The sequence below is a fragment of the Octopus bimaculoides genome, chromosome 3 (genome assembly GCF_046866305.1).
Source record: "Octopus bimaculoides isolate indiv1 chromosome 3, ASM4686630v1, whole genome shotgun sequence".
NCBI classification, from domain to species: domain Eukaryota; kingdom Metazoa; phylum Mollusca; class Cephalopoda; order Octopoda; family Octopodidae; genus Octopus; species Octopus bimaculoides.
Window position 1 is genome coordinate 94,102,306 of NC_142930.1, and position 23,916 is coordinate 94,126,221.

A 23,916-nucleotide genomic window follows, 5' to 3' on the forward strand; every position below is an offset into this window, starting at 1 on the left:
TATATATAGTTAGTAATCAGGAGTAGTTTAGATGGTTGGGGGAAAGAATAAAAAGCAAATTATATACATACAATGGTACACACTAACACACACATGTATATATATAAATATATACATACATACATGTGTGTGTGTGTGTACATGCATGCTTATTTATGCATGTATGTATGAGAGTATTTTTATTTATCTATCTATCTATTTATCTATCTATCTATCTATCTATCTATCTATTTATCTATATATATATATATATATATATATATATATATATATATATATATATATATATATATATATATATATGCATGAATGTATGAGTTTATATATACATATACACACTTCACACCCGCACATACTTATACTTTAATGCAGGGAACATTATAATAAACTAACTCGTAATAATTATTCTGTCGGGAAATATAGTATGAATCAACAATTAGTAATATTTTCGCTATTTAAACACTGGTGACAACTTTGGTAATATTTTCCTGTTTTATTATGACCTTGTCAGGGAAACATAACCTTCACCGAAGTTACAGAACTACTGATTTAAAAAATCACTAATTAACTGTTAAAGACTAAACATTGTTTAGCGTTGATAAATTAAATAATTAAAACACTATTCAAAAATTAAAGAATAGTTAAGTTAGCGTTATTATATTTAGTGGCTGGGAACATTATATATCTAACTAGAATTATATGTGTGGTTAGAAGAAATAAACAATGTTTGTCGCTATTTATTATTTTCAATTTTCTTGTTGGCGAGGCGGCGAACTAGCAGAGTCGGTGACGGATTAGAATGCTTAGCGCTATTTCTTCCTGGTTTACGTTCTGAGTTGAAACTCTGCTAAATCCTTTCATCCTTTCGGTGTCGATTAAAATAAGCACCAATAGACCACTAGAGTCAATTTAACCGATTAGTCGCCCGCAATAATTTCAGCCTTTGCGCCTGTAGTAGAAACTATTATATTTAGTGCCTCAAACATTATACTTTTATACCTAACTTCAACTATATATGTGGTTAGAATAGAATGAACGGTATTAGTCATTATATTAGTCAATATTCCAGATGGTTAAGGAAATAAAGAATTGGTGATATGACAAAAGGGTTGGCGAATCAGTTAATCTTAGAGAGGAGAGCATGATATACAGCATTCCCAAATCTTTGTAGTTGAATGAATTACAAGCATTTATTCCTCTAAACACTAAGATATGCATTTAAAAGACACTGGTTTTAATTAGATGTGAATGTTTCTGATTATGTTTGGAAAGGTAAGTTTAGAAAAGTTATGTGAAAAGGAAATTATGAAAAATATTACAACAAAAAAAGGATGTAATACAGAAAAAAATTATCAGGATAATGTAGCAACAGGGCTAAAGTGTCTCACATCCAGTAATATACCGTCTATTAATGTCGCAAATTGTATAATTATTTGTTCAGTTCTGCACCATTACGATGACGACGACAACTACCCCGACCATCAACACTATCATCAATAGCAACACCAACACCACTACCACCACCATCACTGCCATCTTCACCTATATACTGAAGCATCTCATATACAAATCGATGAACATTTTTTCGATTTCATTTGGTAAGAATTGTGATGCAGATTACAACAAAGAAAACTAAACAAATGATCGTGAAACTGTGTTGTACAGAATCTAGGGTACCATGGGAACTTAATGGAATTGTGTGGAAGACGAACGAAATAGAATAGAGAAGAAAGATGAAATCAGTTTGCATGGATGGGTTTATTGTATATTTCTAAGCAATACAGTCGTTTTTTTGTTTATTTTTTTTATTATATATTAAAAAAAAAATTTTGTAAACATATAAACAGAAAGGTAAACTTTGTATTCTGAAATACTATGAGATGCAATCAAAATATTTTCTTTCATTATTAAAAGAATTGTTATGCTGGGTATGAATGATCCAAATCCTCTTATGTTTTATTTCAAGTGCTTTATGAATTTTTGAACAGAAAAATTGTTGAACTCAACTATCGTCGTTTGCAAGTAAAACTATTTAAGAGTAAACATAAGTTTCGTTCTGTTTCTATTTCTCCCACGCTAAAGTTTTCTTACTTGACTAACGTTGCATGAATTTCTTTGATAACTCGAAGTTTCAAAGCTTGAAAAAATCTGTTGACAAATATTGATCGATATCCAAGTTTCTGTAACAGTAAAAACATTTTACCCAATGCAGTCACATACAGAGATTTTTTCTTTCGAAGACCCTTTGTATTCATTTTCTTACTGTAGGATTCCATTTCTTCTGTTAAAAACACACCGTGAAGAATTTATTTGCTGAGTTACTACTGCTTTAGTGAATTCCTTCTATATTTATATTTTCTTTTTAAAGAGTAAAAGTGTATTCGAATCACTTCAGTAACATATAATTCAAATTTGCATATGATATTTGTGTAAATTTTTACTTAATACATAAACTGAGCGACACGGCCAGTGTAAATTTGACTGAAATGACACCAGCATATGCTGGTGAGTACATAGGTGCAGGAATAACCGTATGGTTAAGAAGTTCACTTCTCAAACTTTAAGGTTTCGGGTTTGTCTTACTACAACGTTTGTCCTACAACGTTTGATAAATACAGATCGTCAGAAAACCACCAGTATCAAATAAGTACTAGGGTCAATATAAGCAATGAAAACCCATAAAGATGGTGCTCATACATGACCAAAAACAGTAAAAGTACAAAAGAATGAATGAACTCAGCAAAATAATTAGAGTGATTGAACCTTATAAAAATGAGTAAAAGGATAAATGGCAAAAGTCGACTCCTTCCTTTTGCCGAACCGCTTTATTACGGGGACGTAAACACACCAATATCGGTTGTTAAGCAAGGGTGGTGGGACAAACACAGACACATAAATACATACATACATACATCTCTCTCTCTCTCTTTCTATCTCTCTCTCTCTCTCTCTTTATATATATCTTTCCTGAGCGTCCAATAATACTATCCATATCACGTCCTCACTTTGTTGTTTTTTTGTTTTTTTGTTATTGTTTTTTTGAACTATATATATATATATATATATATATATATATATATATATATATATATATATATATATATATATATATATATAAACTGGCACTCCGTCGGTTAAGACGATGAGTGTTGCAGTTGATCAATTCAACGGAACAGCTTGCTCGCGAAATTAACGTGCAAGTGGCGTATCCTTAATGTAGTTTCTGACTGAGATTCACCGAGAGACACACGTGAGAAGGCTGGCTCTTTGAATTACAGGTGTAACTCATTTTTTCCCACTCAGAGCACTGGAACACCATGAAACACTGTCACAACTCTCTGACAGGAATCGAACTCATGACCTTGCAATAGCGAACCAAACATCCTAACCACAAAGTCACGTGCCTTCAAAACACGCACACACACACACACACACACACACACACACACACACACACACACACACACACACACACACACACACACACACACAGAGGAATACATATACACGTGAACACACACATATGTGCGTACAAAAACACGAACAAATAGATACGCTTCGATTTGTCAATTTTTACAGGATTTATGTAAACAACCACATAGCAGTTGGAACAACCGAGAAAATTTGTGAAGGCAAACAAGTATAAAAAGATTTCAAAGAGTACTTACCACGTCAAAGATCTGTGTGAGGGTTATACCTAAGTAAACATTCACTGGATGCGAGGCATTAAACACAGGACGTGTAGCCTTGTCGTAGTCGGCCATTAAAGCTAGTAACAAACGCTGTTCATCCGTTATGGAAGGTTTACTTCTATTCACACATATCATATAATCACCTGCAATAGATTTATAAACGAAAAACTATTCAGTGAGAGGAAATTACATAAAACAAACATATAATGCACACTTTCGCACGAACACACACCAGCACATACACTCGTATATATATATATATATATATATATATATGTGTGTGTATGTATGTGCGTGTGTGTGTATGTGTATGAGTGTATGTGTTTGTGCGTGTGTTTGAGTGTGTGTGTATATGTGTGTGTGTGTGCGTGCTTGTGTGTGTGTGTGTGTGTGTGTGTGCGTGTGTGCACGCGCGTCGCGTGTTTGATAGGTGCTACTACTCCGGGTCAGCGTAGAGCTGAATGGCTAAGAGGCGGTTGCATACCCCTGAAAACCCTAGAATTCCATCTGGCTGTGGGTTAACTAGATTATGTGACGAAAGTCCATGTGAGCGCAGAAATATCTTTGGCTAGTGTCATGTAGCGCAATGAAACCACCAGGAATGAGGGTCGCCTAGTTGTTGTCACAGCGTCCTTGTAGAAGAGCGACACTCTGATATAAAGCTACCAGCTTCACGTGATTATTGGTCATCTTGCTTAGCCTTGTCATTAGGTACTAATCACAGAGACTCAGAGAATGGTACTCATGTTGTACAAGCGTTTATCCTTATATTCCGGTGATGTTACAGTCGTCTCTTTCTGGAGATCTCATTTGCCATCTCACCTATTGAAAGTCCTAAGGCGATAGAAGTGGGTGACAAGCGCAGGCTAAACCAATGGGAAGCGCTCAGTAACTTATGACATTCATCTGTCACTTATGCTTAAACCAAGCAGATCTGCAACGGGGGTAGTAGTTTGGTTTGTTATGGATGGAAAGTCAGAAAAGCCATTGACAACGCGGAATCACAAGAGGACAATCATCTGTGAAGACGGAACAATCCAATATATATGCATGTATATATACATATATATATATATATATAAATATATATATATATATATATATATATATATATATATATATATATATATATATATATATATATATATATATATATATATATATATATATATATATATATATATATATATATATATATATATATATAATCATAAATATACAGGGATTAGCATTGAGTTGCTTCTACAACATACTGAAAATTTAGAAATAGCAGTCAAAGAACTACTGATTCTAAACTACAAATTTTTCTCTAAACGGATGGCGATATTTTTTTTTGTTCTATGTGTGCCATAAATATCGCCATCCGTTTAGAGAAAAATTTGTAGTTTAGAATCAGTAGTTCTTTGACTGCTATTTCTAAATTTTCAGTATGTTGGAGAAGCAACTCAATGCTAATCCCTGTATATTTATGATGATAAATGGTTTTACCGATAAAGGTTTTTTCATACTGAACTACTTGGCAAAATTGTTAATTATTAATTCTATTATTAATTGACGATTCCCTGCCCTTATTCTTGTATATACATATATATATATATATATATATATATATATATATATATATATATATATATATATATATATATATATATATATATACATATATATATATATATATATATATATATATATATATATATATATATATATATATATATATATATATATATATATATATATATATATACATATATATGTATGTATATACACACACACATTTACAGTCCGTACGGGTCCAAACAGCGCCATACAATTGGCAGTACAATCAATAGCTAAGAAAAATGAGAACACCGTTACAGGAGGAACAAGTGTGACCACCAGTAATAACTCCTTCTACAGAATCGGAAAAAATGTAACTGTAGACTGAAAAAGGAACCCAAGCTTAAAAACAATTGCATGATAATGAATGAGGTTTACAAATGTGAAATGAAGACGGGTATACAAAGATATGTGTACATTGGTGGTACCGGAGACACCATGAAAAATTGTCTGCGTAACCATCTTACATTATTTTCCAATGTAAACAAAAGACACTCCACATTATCATCTAACCTCATCTGACGGCTCAAACAGAATGGAGTGGAGGATACGACCAACCGGTCTATAATAAAAATCGCAGCACCATACAATAGAATATCGCGGGTTCTATGTATGCCTTGAAGAACTCCTGGAGATTATTACATCCAGAGAAAACATAATTAATAGACATTCCGAAGTAATTGTATCATGTAAACATATAAACAATGCATCATTTGTAGAATTCGTTGAAACAGAAAAACGCAAACAGCCTTTAGCATATAACGGAACAATAGAAGAACATACAAAGAACTAAACAAAGTAACCATTATTTTCATATGCTATATGCTATACCATTCTACCATCGAAAGTAATTAAAAGGACATTTTCAGAGAGCATCATTTGTCAAAGTAGACAATGAACTTCAACAATAGAATAGCTGTACTTGCTGACCCTGCTAAATCTGAATTCATTGAGGAGGCGCCTACTGTGACTAAAGTCAAACCAACAAACTATACTACCCATCCTGATATCTGCATAATAAATATCACAATAAGTCTAACATCACCACGCACACCTCCATCTCCTTTATAATTATCATTCAATCACCTTCTACTCCTCCTCACCAAATACACACAGAACTGCTCATATAACTCAATCAACCTTTTCTCTGGTCAAAATTGATAAACAACCTTCAATTATACATTCGCTGCATCAAACATTAACGTCATTTCGCCTGAGGAAATGAACACATGAATATGATCCACCCGGTGTCCATGGATACTACAGACTATGATCGTAAGAAATATGTGATATGTGGAAACGCGCGTAGCAGTGCATTAAAATATTTATAAATTCCATCCATGGATTATTATTATTATTATTATTATTATTATATTTAACTTAAATTATATCGGAGAAATTCGGTACAATCCCATAAAATTGCTATTGCTAGTTGGTATCATTAGGACATATCCGGCATAATAAAATAGGAGCTTTTATATATATACTCAAAAACATTTTCTATAAACGAACTTAAAGGATATACATACATGCATATATGTATATATATATATATATATATATATATATATATATATATATATATATATATGTGTGTATGTGTGTGTGTGTGTGAGTATATATATATATATATATATATATATATTACGTGATCACGTGACCAACCAGGCTATCAGATGTTATCCATCGTTGGTCACAATGCGCTTTTCTGCATTGTTTTAGACTTGAAATGATGTCACCCCGATGGCTAGGCTACCAGGCCAACAATCCAACCCTGGTCGAAGGGGGACTGGAGCAACGTGAAATGGATTGTTTTGCTCAAGAACACAACGCACCGCCCAGGCTGGGAATCGAACCCACAATTTAGCGATTGTGAGTGCAACAGCCTAAACACAAGGCCACGCGCATACAGACAGACACACACACATATTAGAAAGTAAATCACGAACATAGAATAGCTGTGAAAACTGCCTTAGAAAATCAGATAAATTCCTTTAGGAGACAGAAGGAAAAAAGGGGCCAGTAAGCCGCTACAGAGTATTGAAGTCGAGAAGTACAAGATTCGATTCTCTGTAGCGATTTACTGGTCACTTTTGCCCGTCTTCTAAGTGTACTTACCTGAAATTCGTGACTGTTTTCACACCTATTCTGTGTACGAAATTTACTTTATATTTTGTAACACACACACACATACATACGCACACGTACATTCATTCATACATACATACATGCATACATGCACACGCACATACACATACACACACATATCATTATCTATGTAAATACATGCAGACGCACATGTACACACACACAGAGAGGCCAACACACATAGATAAACTCACACACATATCATACTGTATATTCATTATGCAGGAAAAAAAACGAGATGGTCATGTACTGAGCGTCTTAGATTATATGACTGCACGAACAAAATACAACGCGCAAACAAACAACAAAAAAAAAGAAAGATGTCTAACTCTTCACCAATTTCATTCAATTAACTGATAATTCAATGAAGGTTCAGTAAAGGTAACCATTGATCACATCGTTATATCGATTAAGTTTCTTACCTATCTTCAATGTGACTCTCAATTCAAGACGCAAGTTGATCATTAACAACATTCCAATAAATTAATTTCGCCAATAATCTGATTTAAGTAATGAAAACATCTATCTATCTATCTATCTATCTATTTATCTCTCTCTCTCTCTCTCTCTCTCTCTCTCTCTCTCTCTCGCTCTATCTATCTATCTATCTATCTATCTATCTATTTATGCATGTGTATGCCCACACACTCACACACACACACAGACATATATATATATATATATATATATATATATATATATATATATATATATATATACGTCAGTATTAGTATGTATATGTGTCTGTGTGCATTCATATAAATATATGAATACACACACACACACACACACATATATATATGTATGTATTTATATATATATACACTTATGCGTATTATAAATACATGCACCTTTACAAATATATGTGTATATGTATATAGACAGCAGTATAGACGTATGTTATATACAAATGTATAATTGTATATAAATATATATATATACGCACATATACATCCACATAACTATTAAGACACACTTTATACACATAGGCGTAAGAGTGGCTGTGTGGTAAATAGCTTGCTTACGAACCACATGGTTCCGGGTTCAGTCCCACTGCGTGACACCTTAGTATCTTCTACTATAGCCTCGGGCCGACCAAAGCCTTGTCAGTGGATTTGGTAGACGGAAACTGAAAGAAGCCCGTCGTATATATATGTATATATATATATATATATATATGGTATGTGTGTGTATATATATATATGTGTGTCTTGGCAACTGATGCTGGTGTGTTTACGTCTCCGTAACTTAGCGGCTCGGCAAAAGAGACGATAGAATAAGTACTAGGCTTACAAAGAATAAGTCCTGGGGTCGATTTACTCGACTAAAGGTGGTGCTCCAGCATGGCCACAGTCAAATGACTGAAACAGATAAACGAGTAAAAGAGTATATATATATGTGTGTATGCATGCGTGTATGTGTGTGTGTGTGTGTACGTGTGTCCATGTGTGCATGAGGAGAGTATGTTACACAAAACTTAAGTAGATGCGAGAAACCAGTTGAGAGTATGGCATTTAAAATCCTAGATTTATTTCTTTCAGCACATCAATAAATACCAACCTTATTGTCTATTTTTAAAATTGAAAATCCCTTCAAGATATAACAAATTTTTCCCTAAATATAATTGCTGAAGGCTATTATTGTAACATTGACACAATTTAGACTCTGACATTCCGCAAATTATGCCTTTTTTTTTTTTTACCTTGTTTTATTTATTACTAGAGGAAAAGAAAAGGAATAGTAAATCTCACAATAAAATTAAAGAATTGCTTCAAGTTAAGGCAATGGAGATATTTTCCCACGAGTATCGAAAGTGTAAATTTAAAATAATCAATTCAATAAATTCTATATATATATATATATATTGAATTTATTGAATTGATTATTTTAAATTGATTATTTTAAATTGATTATTTTAAATATATATATATATATATATATATATATATATATATATATATATATATATATATATATATATATATGTATATGTATATATATATATATATATATATATGTATATATATATATATGTATATATATATAGATGTTCCGCCTTAAGTAGCATCAACAAATAAAAAAAAATATACACTGTGAAGTGATAGGTAAGTGTCGTTTAATATATCCCATTTAGAAAGAGCTACTAATACCTTCATGCTGTAGAGAGACAATACTTTGGCAGATTTTTATAATATGCCAATTCCCAATTGTAACTATCGAGTCACTGGAGCTTGTCTGCTTGATTAGGCATGTTTGATAAACTCAGCAGTTTATGAAGTCGATGTTACACCAGTGCTACAAGACAACGTATTCGAGAAGAAAAATTACTGTTTAAATCCCTAGGAATCTTAGCAGTAATATCAACTTCATTTAAAACCGGAATACTGTTTACAATATATAGTGTTCTTTCACGTCTGAATATAACCGATTCTTTTATCGATGATTGTGACTTAAATGTCTTTACGAAAGCGTAGTCAATGTTAACTATGTTGGTGCACTCATCAAACTGTGACGGCTCAGCCACCTGCTGATTGGTCAAAATGGTTTTATGAATAAGAAGCTGTTAATGCCAACAGTGTTAGTGCGCTAACCAAAGCCTTCTGGTCCCTACAGGAAAGTAGTTAGAGGACAAATTCAAGCATTCTGCTACAGTTATCAATTGTGAAACATAACTGCCAGTTAAAACTGCAGCCATATAAATCTGAGGATTTCGGAAAACATGAAAGTACTTTTCTTATAATATGTAATATTGTATTACCGTAAAATAAAACATAAAGATCTATGTTGTAATTACATTGCCTTATAAATTTACCTGTATACAATCATACGACTCTAACTTATACATACATACATATTATATATTAGAGTTTATTCAGTCCATTACTTAGAGTTTCGCGCCGTTGGATATCTAGCCGTACACACACACACACACACACACACACACACACACACACACACACACACACACACACACACACACACACACACACACACACACACACACAATGCAATTAACGATTGCTATAAAGTACCCAATAAGTATATATTTCACCAATTTGAAAGCGTTTACAATTAACGACTTAAACGCATAAAATCTTATTTTCAAGTATTTTTGAACTAGCGTTAATGATGATTTGCTTGCTCAGATAATAGAGATCGTTTTTCAGTGTAAACGTTTGTGTGGCCAGTGTTCCTGTCACAGTACCTTTTTTCTGTTGGTGGTATTTCTGAGTAGAGCGGTGCCTCTTATTATTTTTGTAGGTTTGGTTGATTTTCATTTTTATATTGTTGTTGTAGATGATGTATGCATCTTCTATGCAAGCTCTTGAGCGTCTAATTTTCCTTTTGGTTTCCCGTCTAGCTATTTGTTACAGTAGGATGACTGTTCGGGCAAGTGATGGAAAATACGAAAACTAAAAGAAGCAACACATATGCCAGGACACAACCTCTTAAGCAGACCGAGTGCAGATATGAGTAGCACATGGGAACTGGTATTAAGGAAGGATAGGAAAATATTAGATTTATAAGCCCTAAAATTCACTCCATAACTGCCCACGTAGTGGCTAAGAGCGCTGGCTACTAACCCCAAGATTCCGAGTTCGATTCCAGGCAGTCAGATGAACAATAATAATAATAATAATGATAATAATAATAATAATAATAATAATAATAATAATAATAATAATAATAATAATAAAAAAATATTCAGACAAATACATAACAAAAACACCAGGACTTACAAATATATATAACATACAGAAAATTGCACTACTGGGTACTGCACACATTCTACGCAAAACACTTTCAATACAGTAAACATAAGAGCACCACAGCAAACCACAGCACATACCCAAGGCGCACAGAGCTGCGCTCGGTAGTGAAGTGAAAGTACGTTATAAAAATAAAACTACTGAATAATAATAATAATAATAATAATAATAGCAACAACAACATCAAAAAAATACCTTAGGAATGAGAACTCAGGTTCGAAATTTCCCCAAGACACCTACTGAAGGCTGGAAGGTATATCAGCCGAAACGTTGTGTTAACAACAAACAAGATGAGGACAAATATCCGCCAAATGTAAATACTGTAAATAATGTTCATAATTCCTGGAATGATTTCATTATTAACCACTAAAGGTTTACATAAAAAGTATTATAGAAAACACAGGACACATACAATGTGGGGTTGCATGAAAGTCGGGTAAACAATGAAAAGCAAAAACAATAATCGAATATAATAACAAAATTCCCCCAAAGAGGGAGACCTCCTAGGACTGCTCGAGAAAACCCAACAAGTCCACAACAGTCCTGACCACCAGGGTAAGTGCCCTTTCCACTTTGTCTACAGGTGCATGCTTAGAGTAGGCATTCACTTGGGTCATTCTTACGACTATCTTCCACCCTGGACTCAGCCGATAGGCGGATTCGTCCTGCACGCAACAGCAGATATTCGACATAAATCCACAAACCAGAAATACTCGGGCACTGGACGAGAACGTGCAGAACGGTTTCGTCGCTCTGCGCGCATCTCGGGAAAGCCCAGCTGACTGCATTTCCGTGCCTGCAGAGCTTATGTCAAACAGGTAGTGCCGCCCGGTAGCACTGCTAGGCCAAGGATTTCTGGAAATTATCAACATTCCTCGGCCCGAACGTTCTCCGAAATAGACCAGCCAACACGTTTTTGTCGACGACCAGAGTCTCCCCGAGAATGTCGTCGCACTTATCTGCCACTAACCCTCTAACGATGATAATAATCATAATAATAATAATAATAATAATAATAATAGTACCCTAGGCATAACACCTACATGAACTTCTAACTTGTTGTCTCTTGAGGTCTCTGGGTGAGACTTGGATCCAACTTGTACAAATGCAAAACAAAAGTCAAACATAAAATAATAATAATAATAATAACAATAATAATAAAATAATGATAATAATAATAATAATAATAATAATAATAATAATAATAATAATAATAATAATAATAATAATAATAGATGCCCTGATGCAGTACCAGACAGTGGCTCTCATGGCTTCTGATCTTAACTGATTGGAAGTGTTATCATGTACATTGTTTTGTCTTGGTATAAAAACAGCAAATATTCTGCTCAATACCACATATTTCCTTGTCAGTTGTTTGACCTTAATCAGTTGAGCATGTCCCATGGTGGCTGATGATATGTGCATTTCTGATCACGAGCAGAAGTAGTGGGGAAGCATCATAGCCATGTGTTGAGAAGAATTCTTTGGGGTTTGGATAATTCACCTCTGGAAACATGGGTGTTTCATTCAACATCCTTGAATAACTCTTACTCAGGGACCTTTTGAGCGGGATGGGCTCCTCAACCTGAAGAGAATTTTAACTAGGTCCCACCTGCGAGGTCATGCGCTACTTATCTTGATATGAGATCACCATGTCGCGCACATATGGTTGTGATGCATGTGCCTAGTGTACCCTTATCGAACTGGTAGTCATGATGGGTATACTGGGCTTCGTATATTTTATCCCAGTGTTACTTTGATGGCATGCACTGCTCTCTCACACAATAATAATAACAATAATAATAATAATAATGATATTAATAATAATAATAATGATATTAATAATAATAATAATAATAATAATAATAATAATAATAATGATGATGATAATAATAATAATAATAATAATAATAATAATAATAATAATAATAATAATAATAATAAACTATAATAAACTAATAATAAACTAATACAAATAGCCACAAAACACGAGCAAAACAAAAAAAACTGTTTTCAGTATTTAAGGAAGCTGACAAATACAAACAAGAAATCAATCTACCTAACAAATACGAAGAAGAAGAAGAAGAAGAAGAAGAAGAAGAAGAAGAAGAAGAAGAAGAAGAAGAAGAAGAAGAAGAAGAAGAAGAAGAAGAAGAAGAAGAAGAAGAAACAACAAAAGCTATAAAACAAATGAAATCCAAACTAAAACTAGAACAGCAACGGACCATTAAAAAACGATGGCAAGAAAAGCCCCTACATGGTAAATACTGGGCTAAACTAAATGCGAAAGAAATAGACAGAGAAAAATCCCAGCAATGGCTGAGAAGCTCAGGACTCAAAGCAGAAACTGAAGGATCTTTAATTGCTGCACAAGACCAGAGCCTCCCCACCAGAAGTTACCAAAAACACATAATGAAAAGAAATATAACAAGTAACTGTAGAATATGTGGAGATGGACAAGAAACAATAAATCATATTATCTCTGGCTTCCCAGTCCTGGCTAAGAAGGAATATATTCACAGACACGACAGAGCTGGGACATATATACACTGGAAGCTATGCCAACACTATGGAATAACAACAGAAAAAAGATGGTATAAACACACGCCAGAAAAGGTCACAGAAAACGAGAAAGCAACCATACTCTGGGATATGCCAATGCACACAGATAGAGAAATTAAGGCAAATAGACCAGATATAGTTGTCAAAGATCATGAAGAAAAAAAAATGCTTTCTAATTGATGTATCAATACCAGCAGATGACAACGTTTCTCTAAAAGAAATGGAAAAACTTTCAAAATACAAAGACCTGGAAATAGAGATAACTCGAATGTGGAATCTAAAAACAGAAACAATTCCTATCATAGTAGGTGCCTTAGGTATAATAAAAAAAATATTCAGACAAATACATAACAAAAACACCAGGACTTACAAATATATATAACATACAGAAAATTGCACTACTGGGCACTGCACACATTCTACGCAAAACACTTTCAATACAGTAAACATAAGAGCACCACAGCAAACCACAGCACATACCCAAGGCGCACAGAGCTGCGCTCGGTAGTGAAGTGAAAGCACTCTATAAAAATAAAACTACTGAACAATAATAATAATAATAATAATGATAAAAATAATAATCCATACCTTCCTTTGCAACAGCTGCAGAAAATAAGATGAATATCAGCATTGCGTAAAGGGTCATGACGGTTTCTTGCTTTTATCTTTGACCAATGTAGTTTCTGAAACAACAAGGGAAGACTATGTAGTTATTGGAACATCAGTGATCAGTGAGGCAAAGTACGTATATATATATATATATATATATATATATATATACGCGTATATACTAATACACAAACTTGATATGTACGTGTGTATGTGTAAGTGTAGAAACAGACAGGCAGACACATGAACACACATACACACACATACACGCACACACACACTCATGAGCAACAATTATGCAAATGGAATAATGTGGCAAGCTGGCAGATTCATTTGAGTCAGATGAAATGTTTTGTGGTATTCATTCCGACTCTGTACACTTCTGTTAAAATCTGCTTAGATCAACTTCGTCTTTCATGCTTTCGGAGTCGACGAAGAAAACACACGTCTTGAACTGAGGTTGATAATGTCTCTCTCTCTCTTTCCACCACCTTTCTCTCTCTCTCTCTCTCTCTCTCTCTCTCTCGCTCTCCCTCTCTCTCTCTCTCTCACACACTTCCTGTATTTGGAACAAATCGGTTGTGTTTATATTTGGCCAGAGTTGCACAGCATACAGCATACGCCATGACTGCAATCTTACGACTCTCGCCACCACACAGATGCACAAACACAGAAATATACATACACACATACATGCAAATATATGTGTACACACACACACGCACACACACACACACACACACACACACAAACACACACATATATATGTATACATATATAAAATATGCATCTATATATACAAAAACAAAACAAACGAAATTACTGTTTAATCAAATTAAACAAACAATCTACTAGTTGGATATTTAATCAATTGACTCATGAGAAAGGAGTGGAATTGCACCAGCGCGTGTGTTAATAATATTGGCATAAGGACTCTCCCTAGACACATTAAAAATGCTCGCCCCATCGTCTCTTCCTGCAACCGCCCCACCGAACACATCTCCAGATATCTTGACCATGTCCTCGCCTCCCCCCACTAGTGGCTTCCCTACCCTCTCACATCCATGACACCAATCAGGCTGTTCGTCTGTTCAACCCTTTCTCCTTCCCTCCTGCCCCCTAAACTTTTCTTCACTCTTGACATCAGGAGCCTATACACGGTGATCCCTCACCACGAGGGGCTTCGTGCATTCCAATACTATCTTGACCTCCGACCTAACTTCCAATCTGACACATCCAAACTTCTTCGTTTGGCCGAACTTGTTTTCTCCCTTAACTGTTTCTCGTTCGCGGGCGATTTTTACCAGCAGTTCATTAGATGTGGGCTCATTAAAACAGCGTAAAATATTCTTTACTATAGTTTACTATAAACGTAACGAGCGCAGAAACACACACACTTATAGAATTGATAATATCGAAAACAGCAAAACGTACACACACGAAGTTCAAACGAAACGAAATGTAGTCAATATAGGTGCAAAACAGTTTCTGTAGCATAGTTATGCTATAAAAAAATGGAAAGTCACCAATGTAAGAATATACATAAAGTCAACATTTATTTGGAACATGTACTAAATGTTATAAAATTCACGATTGAATGAATGTCACGGTGAAAAAAGTGAAAACTCAAGAATATTTCAGAAGGCATAATTCAATTTTTCGTACAAAAATAATTTATTTTACAATTTTGAAACGAACGCTGAACCAAGTGTATAATAAGGAAGATGTTTTTGAACTGTGTAACAGTATAGACTGTAGAATAGAATACTGAGTAATGCAGTGAAATGTTTGTGCGACGTTGGTACTCACAGGACTTGAAAAAACATTATCTTGAAACTAGTTAGAAGGAGTGGAATAAAATTTCTGTAATTATATTGAAAGAACCGCTGCGGCATTCTACTTCGTTTCCGAATTTGTTATAATAACCAGAATAATATATTTTTTCAGATATATTTGCGAGTATTGTGAGTGGTGTTAAATCAGCCAAATCTTCATGTTGGTAGTACTTGTAAGTGAACGTTGATGTTTGTTTGAAGTCCAGGCCGCAAGTAAACTTTCAATGTCGGCACGTTTCACTGTTGGGGGTGGAGTTACATACATAAACTAAGAGAGAGACATACACACACGCAGATTAACGCACACCTGAAGCCTATCTCTGTCTCTGTGTGTGTCTGACTCTGTGTTTAAATGTGTGTGTGTATCAGTCGTCACAAAAATGTATGTATACGTTCAGACACATACACCGTCTCAAACATATACTTATCAGTCATCGACCCACCGTACGTAACGAACGCGCGAACACATAGAAAATGTGACGTCATCGTTGTTATGGTGGCGGTAAAAGATGTCGTTTACGATTGGTGATTAAAAGAAAAATGATAATCTTAAAAGTTTTGTAATGCAAATTTATGAATGAGAATATAGTTTAGTTGGTAGCCAAAAGCTTTCTGAATCATTTGATACCCCATACGTCAAAAGCGGTAACTCGGTTTTGAAATGCATAAGGAACATACGCACGCACACGTACACACACACACAAACAAATTTACTTATATGTATATATATATATACATATATATACACACACGAATGAGAGACGACAAAGGAATAAATCTTTATCTTATGAAATTCATTAGCTTACTTCGTTCTGAAACGTACGTATACTGAGTTCTACATCGGGCTACTGGTCTCGTAATACCTAAACAATATGTATATATATATATATATATATATATATATATATATATATATATATATATATATATATATATATATATATATATATATATACACACATATATATACAAAGTGTAAGAGTCCTCTTCCGTGTCATCAATGACCATGGGATTGTTCCTCGAAAGTTCCCCTCCGAGGCACTAGTCTCTGCAAGGTTGTTTATGGCAGACCAACAGTCGCTCATGCATATCAGCCTCCCGTCCCCACGCCACCGATGTTATCCAAGGGTAAGGCAAAGACTGATAGAGCTTGACACCAGTGACGTCACAACTCATTTCTACAGCTGAGTGAACTGGAGCAACGTAAAATAAAGTGTCTTGCTCAAGAACATAACACACACCATGGTCTGGGAATTATACATACCACCTCGTGATTGTGAGCCCAACGCTCTAGCCACTGAGCCAAGAGAGAGAGAGAGAGAGAGAGAGAGAGAGAGAGAGAGAGAGAGAGAGAGAGAGAGAGAGAGAGAGAGAGAGAGAAGAGAGAGAAAGAGAGAGAAAGAAAGGGAGAAAGAGAGAGATAGAAAGAGAGAGAGGGAAGTAGATAGATAGATAGATAGATAGATAGATAGATAGATAGATAGATAGATAGATAGATAGATAGATGGATAGGTTTATACAGGACTGTATGTATGGTTGTGTTAGTGTTTATTTGGGAGCCATTATCACCTAAATAATCTCCTGAAAATATAAAGTCAACACTGCTTTGCCTGCCCTATAGTAAACCGACGTGATTTTGCATACAAAAACGTTATATATTCGCGTGATTCAGAGCGTGTTTGGAAAGCTGTGTTTAAATCTATGTTAATATAAATCAGGACTATTTATAAGAATCTTCAACTTATTCGATATGTGTCAACTTAAAGGAGATTTACTTGCTTTAGTGAACTAAAGAACTGCCTGTAAAAATAGACACACACATACACACACAAACACACACGCATAAACACACACAAACACCTACACATTTATGTGAGCATAAACAACGCACAAATATATGCAGGCAATTGAATGTAAAGTAACGTCTAAAAACCCTGATGGACACGTGTACTTATACATATATATATATGCACACATACACACACACACACACGCGCGCGCTTGTGTGAGTGGTTATGTATTTGCATAGATACAGAAATGTAGATATATACATATGCATATATACATGTAACTACAGTTTTATTCTATATGAAAATAAGATTTAGCCTTTGAATTACAGAAAATCAACAATAAAAACAAGCTCACACCACCCAAATACTCATTCAGACATTAGTAAATATATGTTTTATGAAACGTAAGCTACAACATTCAGTAATTCTTCAAAACGCTATAAGTTACATTGAAGTAAAAGATATCGTACAATAAACTAACCCACGCTACATAATCAAGAGTAATGGAATACTAATCATGAATAGTTCTCCATTATTGATGTTTCTTTTCAATACTAGTGACAAAGTATGAGTGATGTCATTGGTCACATGACAAGAAATCTTTTGCCTCAGCAACTTTGACATAAGTCTGCTCCAGTATCAATGTGACAAAATTCCGTGATACTTGAATACAGAATTAAATACAGCGACTCCACATTTCATAGTTTGTTCATATTGGTTCATTATCCTGAACATTTAACGAAACATTATGAACATAGTGCAAAAGAGTAGATTTTAATAATAATTTCAATCATAAACATATTCAATCGTCTACGTAGGTATGTAGTTATCACTTTTATTTGTGAGTAGAAGCTTCTGCTTTTACTGAATGTAATCACGATATATATATATATATATATATATATATATATATATATATATATATATATATATATATATATATATATATATATATATATGGATTGTATATGCATATCTTGTATACACACGTGCACACACACACACACACACACACATGTATATAATAGTCTCTCCCGTCAGATTCGATGCACAAAGATCTAACAGTGAATATTATAGCCGTCAGACAACCCACAACGGTGAATTGCTTTCAATAGTGAATGCTAGTGTAGGACCAGCCACACTTTCGGAAATACTGGTACCAGAATATATATATAACTAGGATTTATTTTTATCATAAAGGCACACGAAGCGACTACCTGCTAGAAAGTGGAGTTAAAACCCTCAACTTAACCACCACTGGTTAATGTATATTCTCTTTACTCTTTACTTGTTTCTGGCGATGAAAACAAAAATTAACTAAAATTAGCTAGAAAAAAAAAAGAAAAGAAAACAAACAAAATAGATTCCAAAATGATTCTAAAATAGAATTCTCGAAAAAAATAGATTCCGAAATTTTAAAAAAACGGCGGGAACTTAGTTGCCAACCCAATATATATATATATATATCATTTTTGGTTGCTACTATTATAACCTCTGCGTTTTTGCAGTAATTTATTAGCTTTAACTTCTTGTTCGGTGCAATGCATTAGTAGATTTTATTCACAAGGGTTTTTAGAATTATTCTATTCTAGAGTTAACATGCATTTAATTCATATGATATACTTTAAAACTCTATGCATGGATTGTGTATTTCTAATAGATATTTTTAGCTTGGTCTATCGTTTAGTTAGAATTTTTGTTATTGACTAGAGAAGTGGTTCTTAACCTGGACGGCGCGCCCCCTAGAAGGGGGGGGGGGGCTCAGTAATTTCCAAGAGGGTGCGAGCCCTTGAGAATAAACTGGAATTTCTTTAATTATATTTGTTATTTTCTCAACGAGAACATGGTCAAATAATGAGAAGTTTATGAAAACATGCTAAAGCCTTGCCTTATACCTCTTCCGCCCCAAATTCCAGTCCTTTTGTCTACAGTAGAAAGGAATTTGGAAGTTGTATTTTGAGACAGAAATACACTGTCTATTGAGTGCTTGTTGACAATGTTTACAATTTCAAAACAGAGAGTCTGTTACCGCCCACTTAACTAATTAGATATCTAAATCAATTTTTTTAAAATTGCTATTTAGGTTTCATCTGTGCTAAATTTTGTTCATGCTGTGTTGGTGTACTTGGTAATTTCTTATTAGTTGTCATGTTAACAAAGATATGCATTCATGTGAAAGCTATAAGAGGCTTTCAGTCGGTGTTACGGCGCCAGAGTTAAATGAACCGTTACAATTATTTTTTTCTTCATACGAAAGTTATCCACTCAGATGGCTACAGAGCATGGTGCAAGTATCTACATAGCTGCCGTTGTATATATGCTCACAAACATATACCAGACATATCACACATGTTCTCGAACTATGTGTATTTGCATATATATATATATATATATATATATATATATATATATATATATATATATATGTTATGTGCATCTATACTTGTATCTATCTATCATGCATATAAATACATGCATACACACATACACACACTCACACACACGCACATACGCACACACACACACACACACACACACATACACACACACGCACACATATACATACATAGAGATAGATATATATATGCGTATGTGTATGTGCGCGCACGCGTGTGTATGTGTGCGTGTCTGTTTATGTGTGTAAGGCGAGTTGATTAAATCGTTAGCAAGCCGGATAAAATACTTTGCGGCAATTCTTCTGGCTTTATGTTCTGAGTTCAAATTCCACCGAGGTCGACTTTGCCTTGTATCCTTTCGGGTTTGGTGTCATCCACAAGCTCCCTCAACCAAAATTTCAGGCCTTCTGCTTATAGAAAAACATCTATCTATCTATCTATCTATCTATCTATCTATCTATCTATCTATCTATCTATCTATCTATCTATCTGTCTGTCTGTCTGTCTGTCTATCTATCTATCTATCTATCTATCTATCTAATCTTCCTACCTACCTACCTACCTACCTACCTACCTACCTATCTATCTACCTACAAGAGCTCAATATATGTTATAGCATGTACGGTTTCCTGAAACTAACTATTTATTTCCCGACACAAGTTTCGTGCTACTGCAATCTGCAGGCGTGAAAATCGAGTCCTGAGATAAATATTCAGTTGGAATATAGTACGCCCCAAACACACACACGCTCGCACACGCTCACTCACACACACACACACAAACACACACACACGCATACATATTACTATGACTACTTTTTAGTAATTTCCTGCTGCTCAGAAAACGTGGTATTGCGAACAAAATGATATTGCTTATAATATTGCAAAAAGTGTACTCAGTATCTGACGTAGAGAGGCTATGTATTATGCTATTATGAAAAATGACTTTGTTATCTGGTATGAAAATTAAATGGTGGAAAATAGTGAAATTAATCCATTATATACATATGTGTATAGATAGACCGCTCGATCGACAGATAAATAGACAGTTAGATAGAAAACATGAATTTGTAGGAAAATCTTCTTTAAAAAATAAAATTATTATCTCGATATATATTTATACTTGAAACCTACATTATGTTACCGTCGAATACATACATACACTTCTACATACATGTACACATACGTGCATGCGTACGCACACACACACTCATGTATATATGTGTGCGTACATGTTTGCGTGCAGGGGTGGTTGAGTGCATAAATAGCATTTCTAAGTGCATTGGTATTGGAAGAAAATATTGAAAGAGCTTAGGAGATGCTTATTATGAAGAAAGATTTTTTTAAATTGCGTGCTGAGTCGATTTGCAAAAATACTTCCTGAGTAATCTCTTATGTTTTTTTCAATGCAAGTATTTTAATAGCGTAGTTTTCCAGTAAATACATTGTAAATGTACACCAAATAAACTTGAAAATAAAAATAACTGTATATAAACAAATAAACTGGTGAAGTCGATAGAATTGTTATTGGTTTTGCTTGTATCCAGGTCAGCGTTGTTCGAGATCTATTACGGACTACATTATCTAATGTGTCCTTGTCACTTTTTAATACGCTAGATTGTGATTTGAAGATCAGTTGGTTGTTATTTCTAGTTGGTTGAGCGACCAATTGGAATTTTTCTGTTTGCCTCCGGAACATTTCATTATCTTATTGGAAGCATGTTCAGATTAGTCTGGTATTTATTGTAATACAGAAATCCCCAGAGATATGTTTGTAATCAGACAGACGCTACAACTTCCAGAGTTTTAGAAATTATTAAAAGAGTGAAAACAAGCTGTTGGTGTATGGTGAGTTTAGGCTTGCAAGTGTACTACCTCAGTGTGGCAAGTCTTTTAATGTCAGCAGCAATTTGAAACAGTGATTCTGAATTGTTTCCGCACCATCACTCATTTATCTCTGCGTTTTATGCTAGGGACGTCCTACATTGTAGAATAACCAAAAACAAAGGGACATGCAACATCAGAGAAGATACAGAAAACTTGGCAAATCTACTAATTAAACCAACTAATGAGAGGGTAACGAAGGTAGCATTATGTCGACATACAGTATGCTAAAAACAGCACGTAAATCTCCCTTAAATCCTCCAATGCTTAAGCTTAAATCCTCCCATCACTTGCAGTCGAGTATGAGCTGGTGGCGTATACTTGGTACCTAATTTTTTAAGGTACTTACGTAGTCACCAGCCTCTCGGCCCTTGATTCAATGGGACAGGACATCGAGGATGTGAAAGCTGGAGTAGAGACAAGTCTACATGGTGCTTAGATTCAGTAGTCTGAAGCAACGCGAAATGATGTCTTGCTCAACAACACAGTGCGCCGTCCAGTCCAGGAAATGAGCACACGACAATGTGATTGTGAACCCAACACTAATCACTAAGCTCTAAGCCCTAAAGTATAATGTAGTTCTAGACAGCATGCCGAATAAATTGTGAAATGGCCTCTGTTGGAACACCTTTCATCATACATTTGAACGATCAGTGCTGACTTGAGGCTTAACAACATGAAAATACCTCATCGATATTTCTTTACTCATATAATGAGTTCAAATATATTTTTCAAGGCTTCTGTATCACTATAAATACTCGATACTCTGGACATGCTAACTAACTGCTTACACCATGATTATGTATTTTCCAGTGGGCAACCAAACGAATCAATAGGTTATAGTTTTGCTATATTAATGAAATTTGATTTCATGATAAAAAAAAAACCCAACTAAATACTAATAATTACGATTTTAAGATATTCACTTCGTAACCATTTTGATCTAACTTCAGTCCAGCTCTGCGGCACTTGGGACAAGTGTTTTTTTACTATGGCCATCAAAAGACCAACTCTTCATGAGTAGAAGGAAGCCCGTTGTATATATATATATATATATATATATATATATATATCATGTATGATACCAGTAAGCTGCCAGGTGTAAACTATTCGTTTTATTATATATATATATATATATATATATATATATATATATGTGTGTGTGTGTGTGTGTGTGTGTGTGTGTGTGTGTGTGTGTATGTATAAGTGTTCAGCTTTTGTTGAACGACCTGCAAAAATGATTTGATTATAGTGATCAAATCTATGTGTTGTACATTAACTCACTCCCTCCATCAAATGGGAGTTGCCTGAACAGGTGCACAGTGTACCACGCGTCAGGCGTCAAAGTGATCGAAAAGCAACGTGAGATGAAGTGTTTTGCTCAAGAACACGATGCACCACCAGGTCTAGGAATTGAAACCTCGACCTCGCGATCGTGCGTGGAACACAATACCCACTAGTCCATGCGTCCTCACTACACACACACACACACACACAAACACACACACACATATATATATATATGCTTGTATACATACACATATCTATGTATACATGTGTATATGTATATATATATATATAAATACATGTGTACATACACATATGTATACACACGTTTATATATTTGTATAT

At 34.5% G+C, this 23,916-nt stretch overlaps 1 protein-coding gene across 2 annotated transcripts in view; it reads right to left on the reverse strand.

The window, feature by feature from the left end:
* The window catches only part of LOC106880955 (neuronal acetylcholine receptor subunit alpha-10), a 608,885-nt gene that overhangs the window by 177,455 nt on the left and 407,514 nt on the right, over nt 1–23,916 (reverse strand). For both annotated transcript variants that reach the window (XM_089349378.1, XM_089349377.1), the window contains 2 exons: nt 14,360–14,454; nt 3,669–3,835 (listed from right to left, as the gene is read on the reverse strand). In XM_089349378.1, coding sequence (XP_089205504.1) covers nt 3,669–3,835; nt 14,360–14,417 — 225 coding nt within the window. In that variant the 5' untranslated portion in view covers nt 14,418–14,454. The remainder of the gene's footprint in view (nt 1–3,668; nt 3,836–14,359; nt 14,455–23,916) is intronic.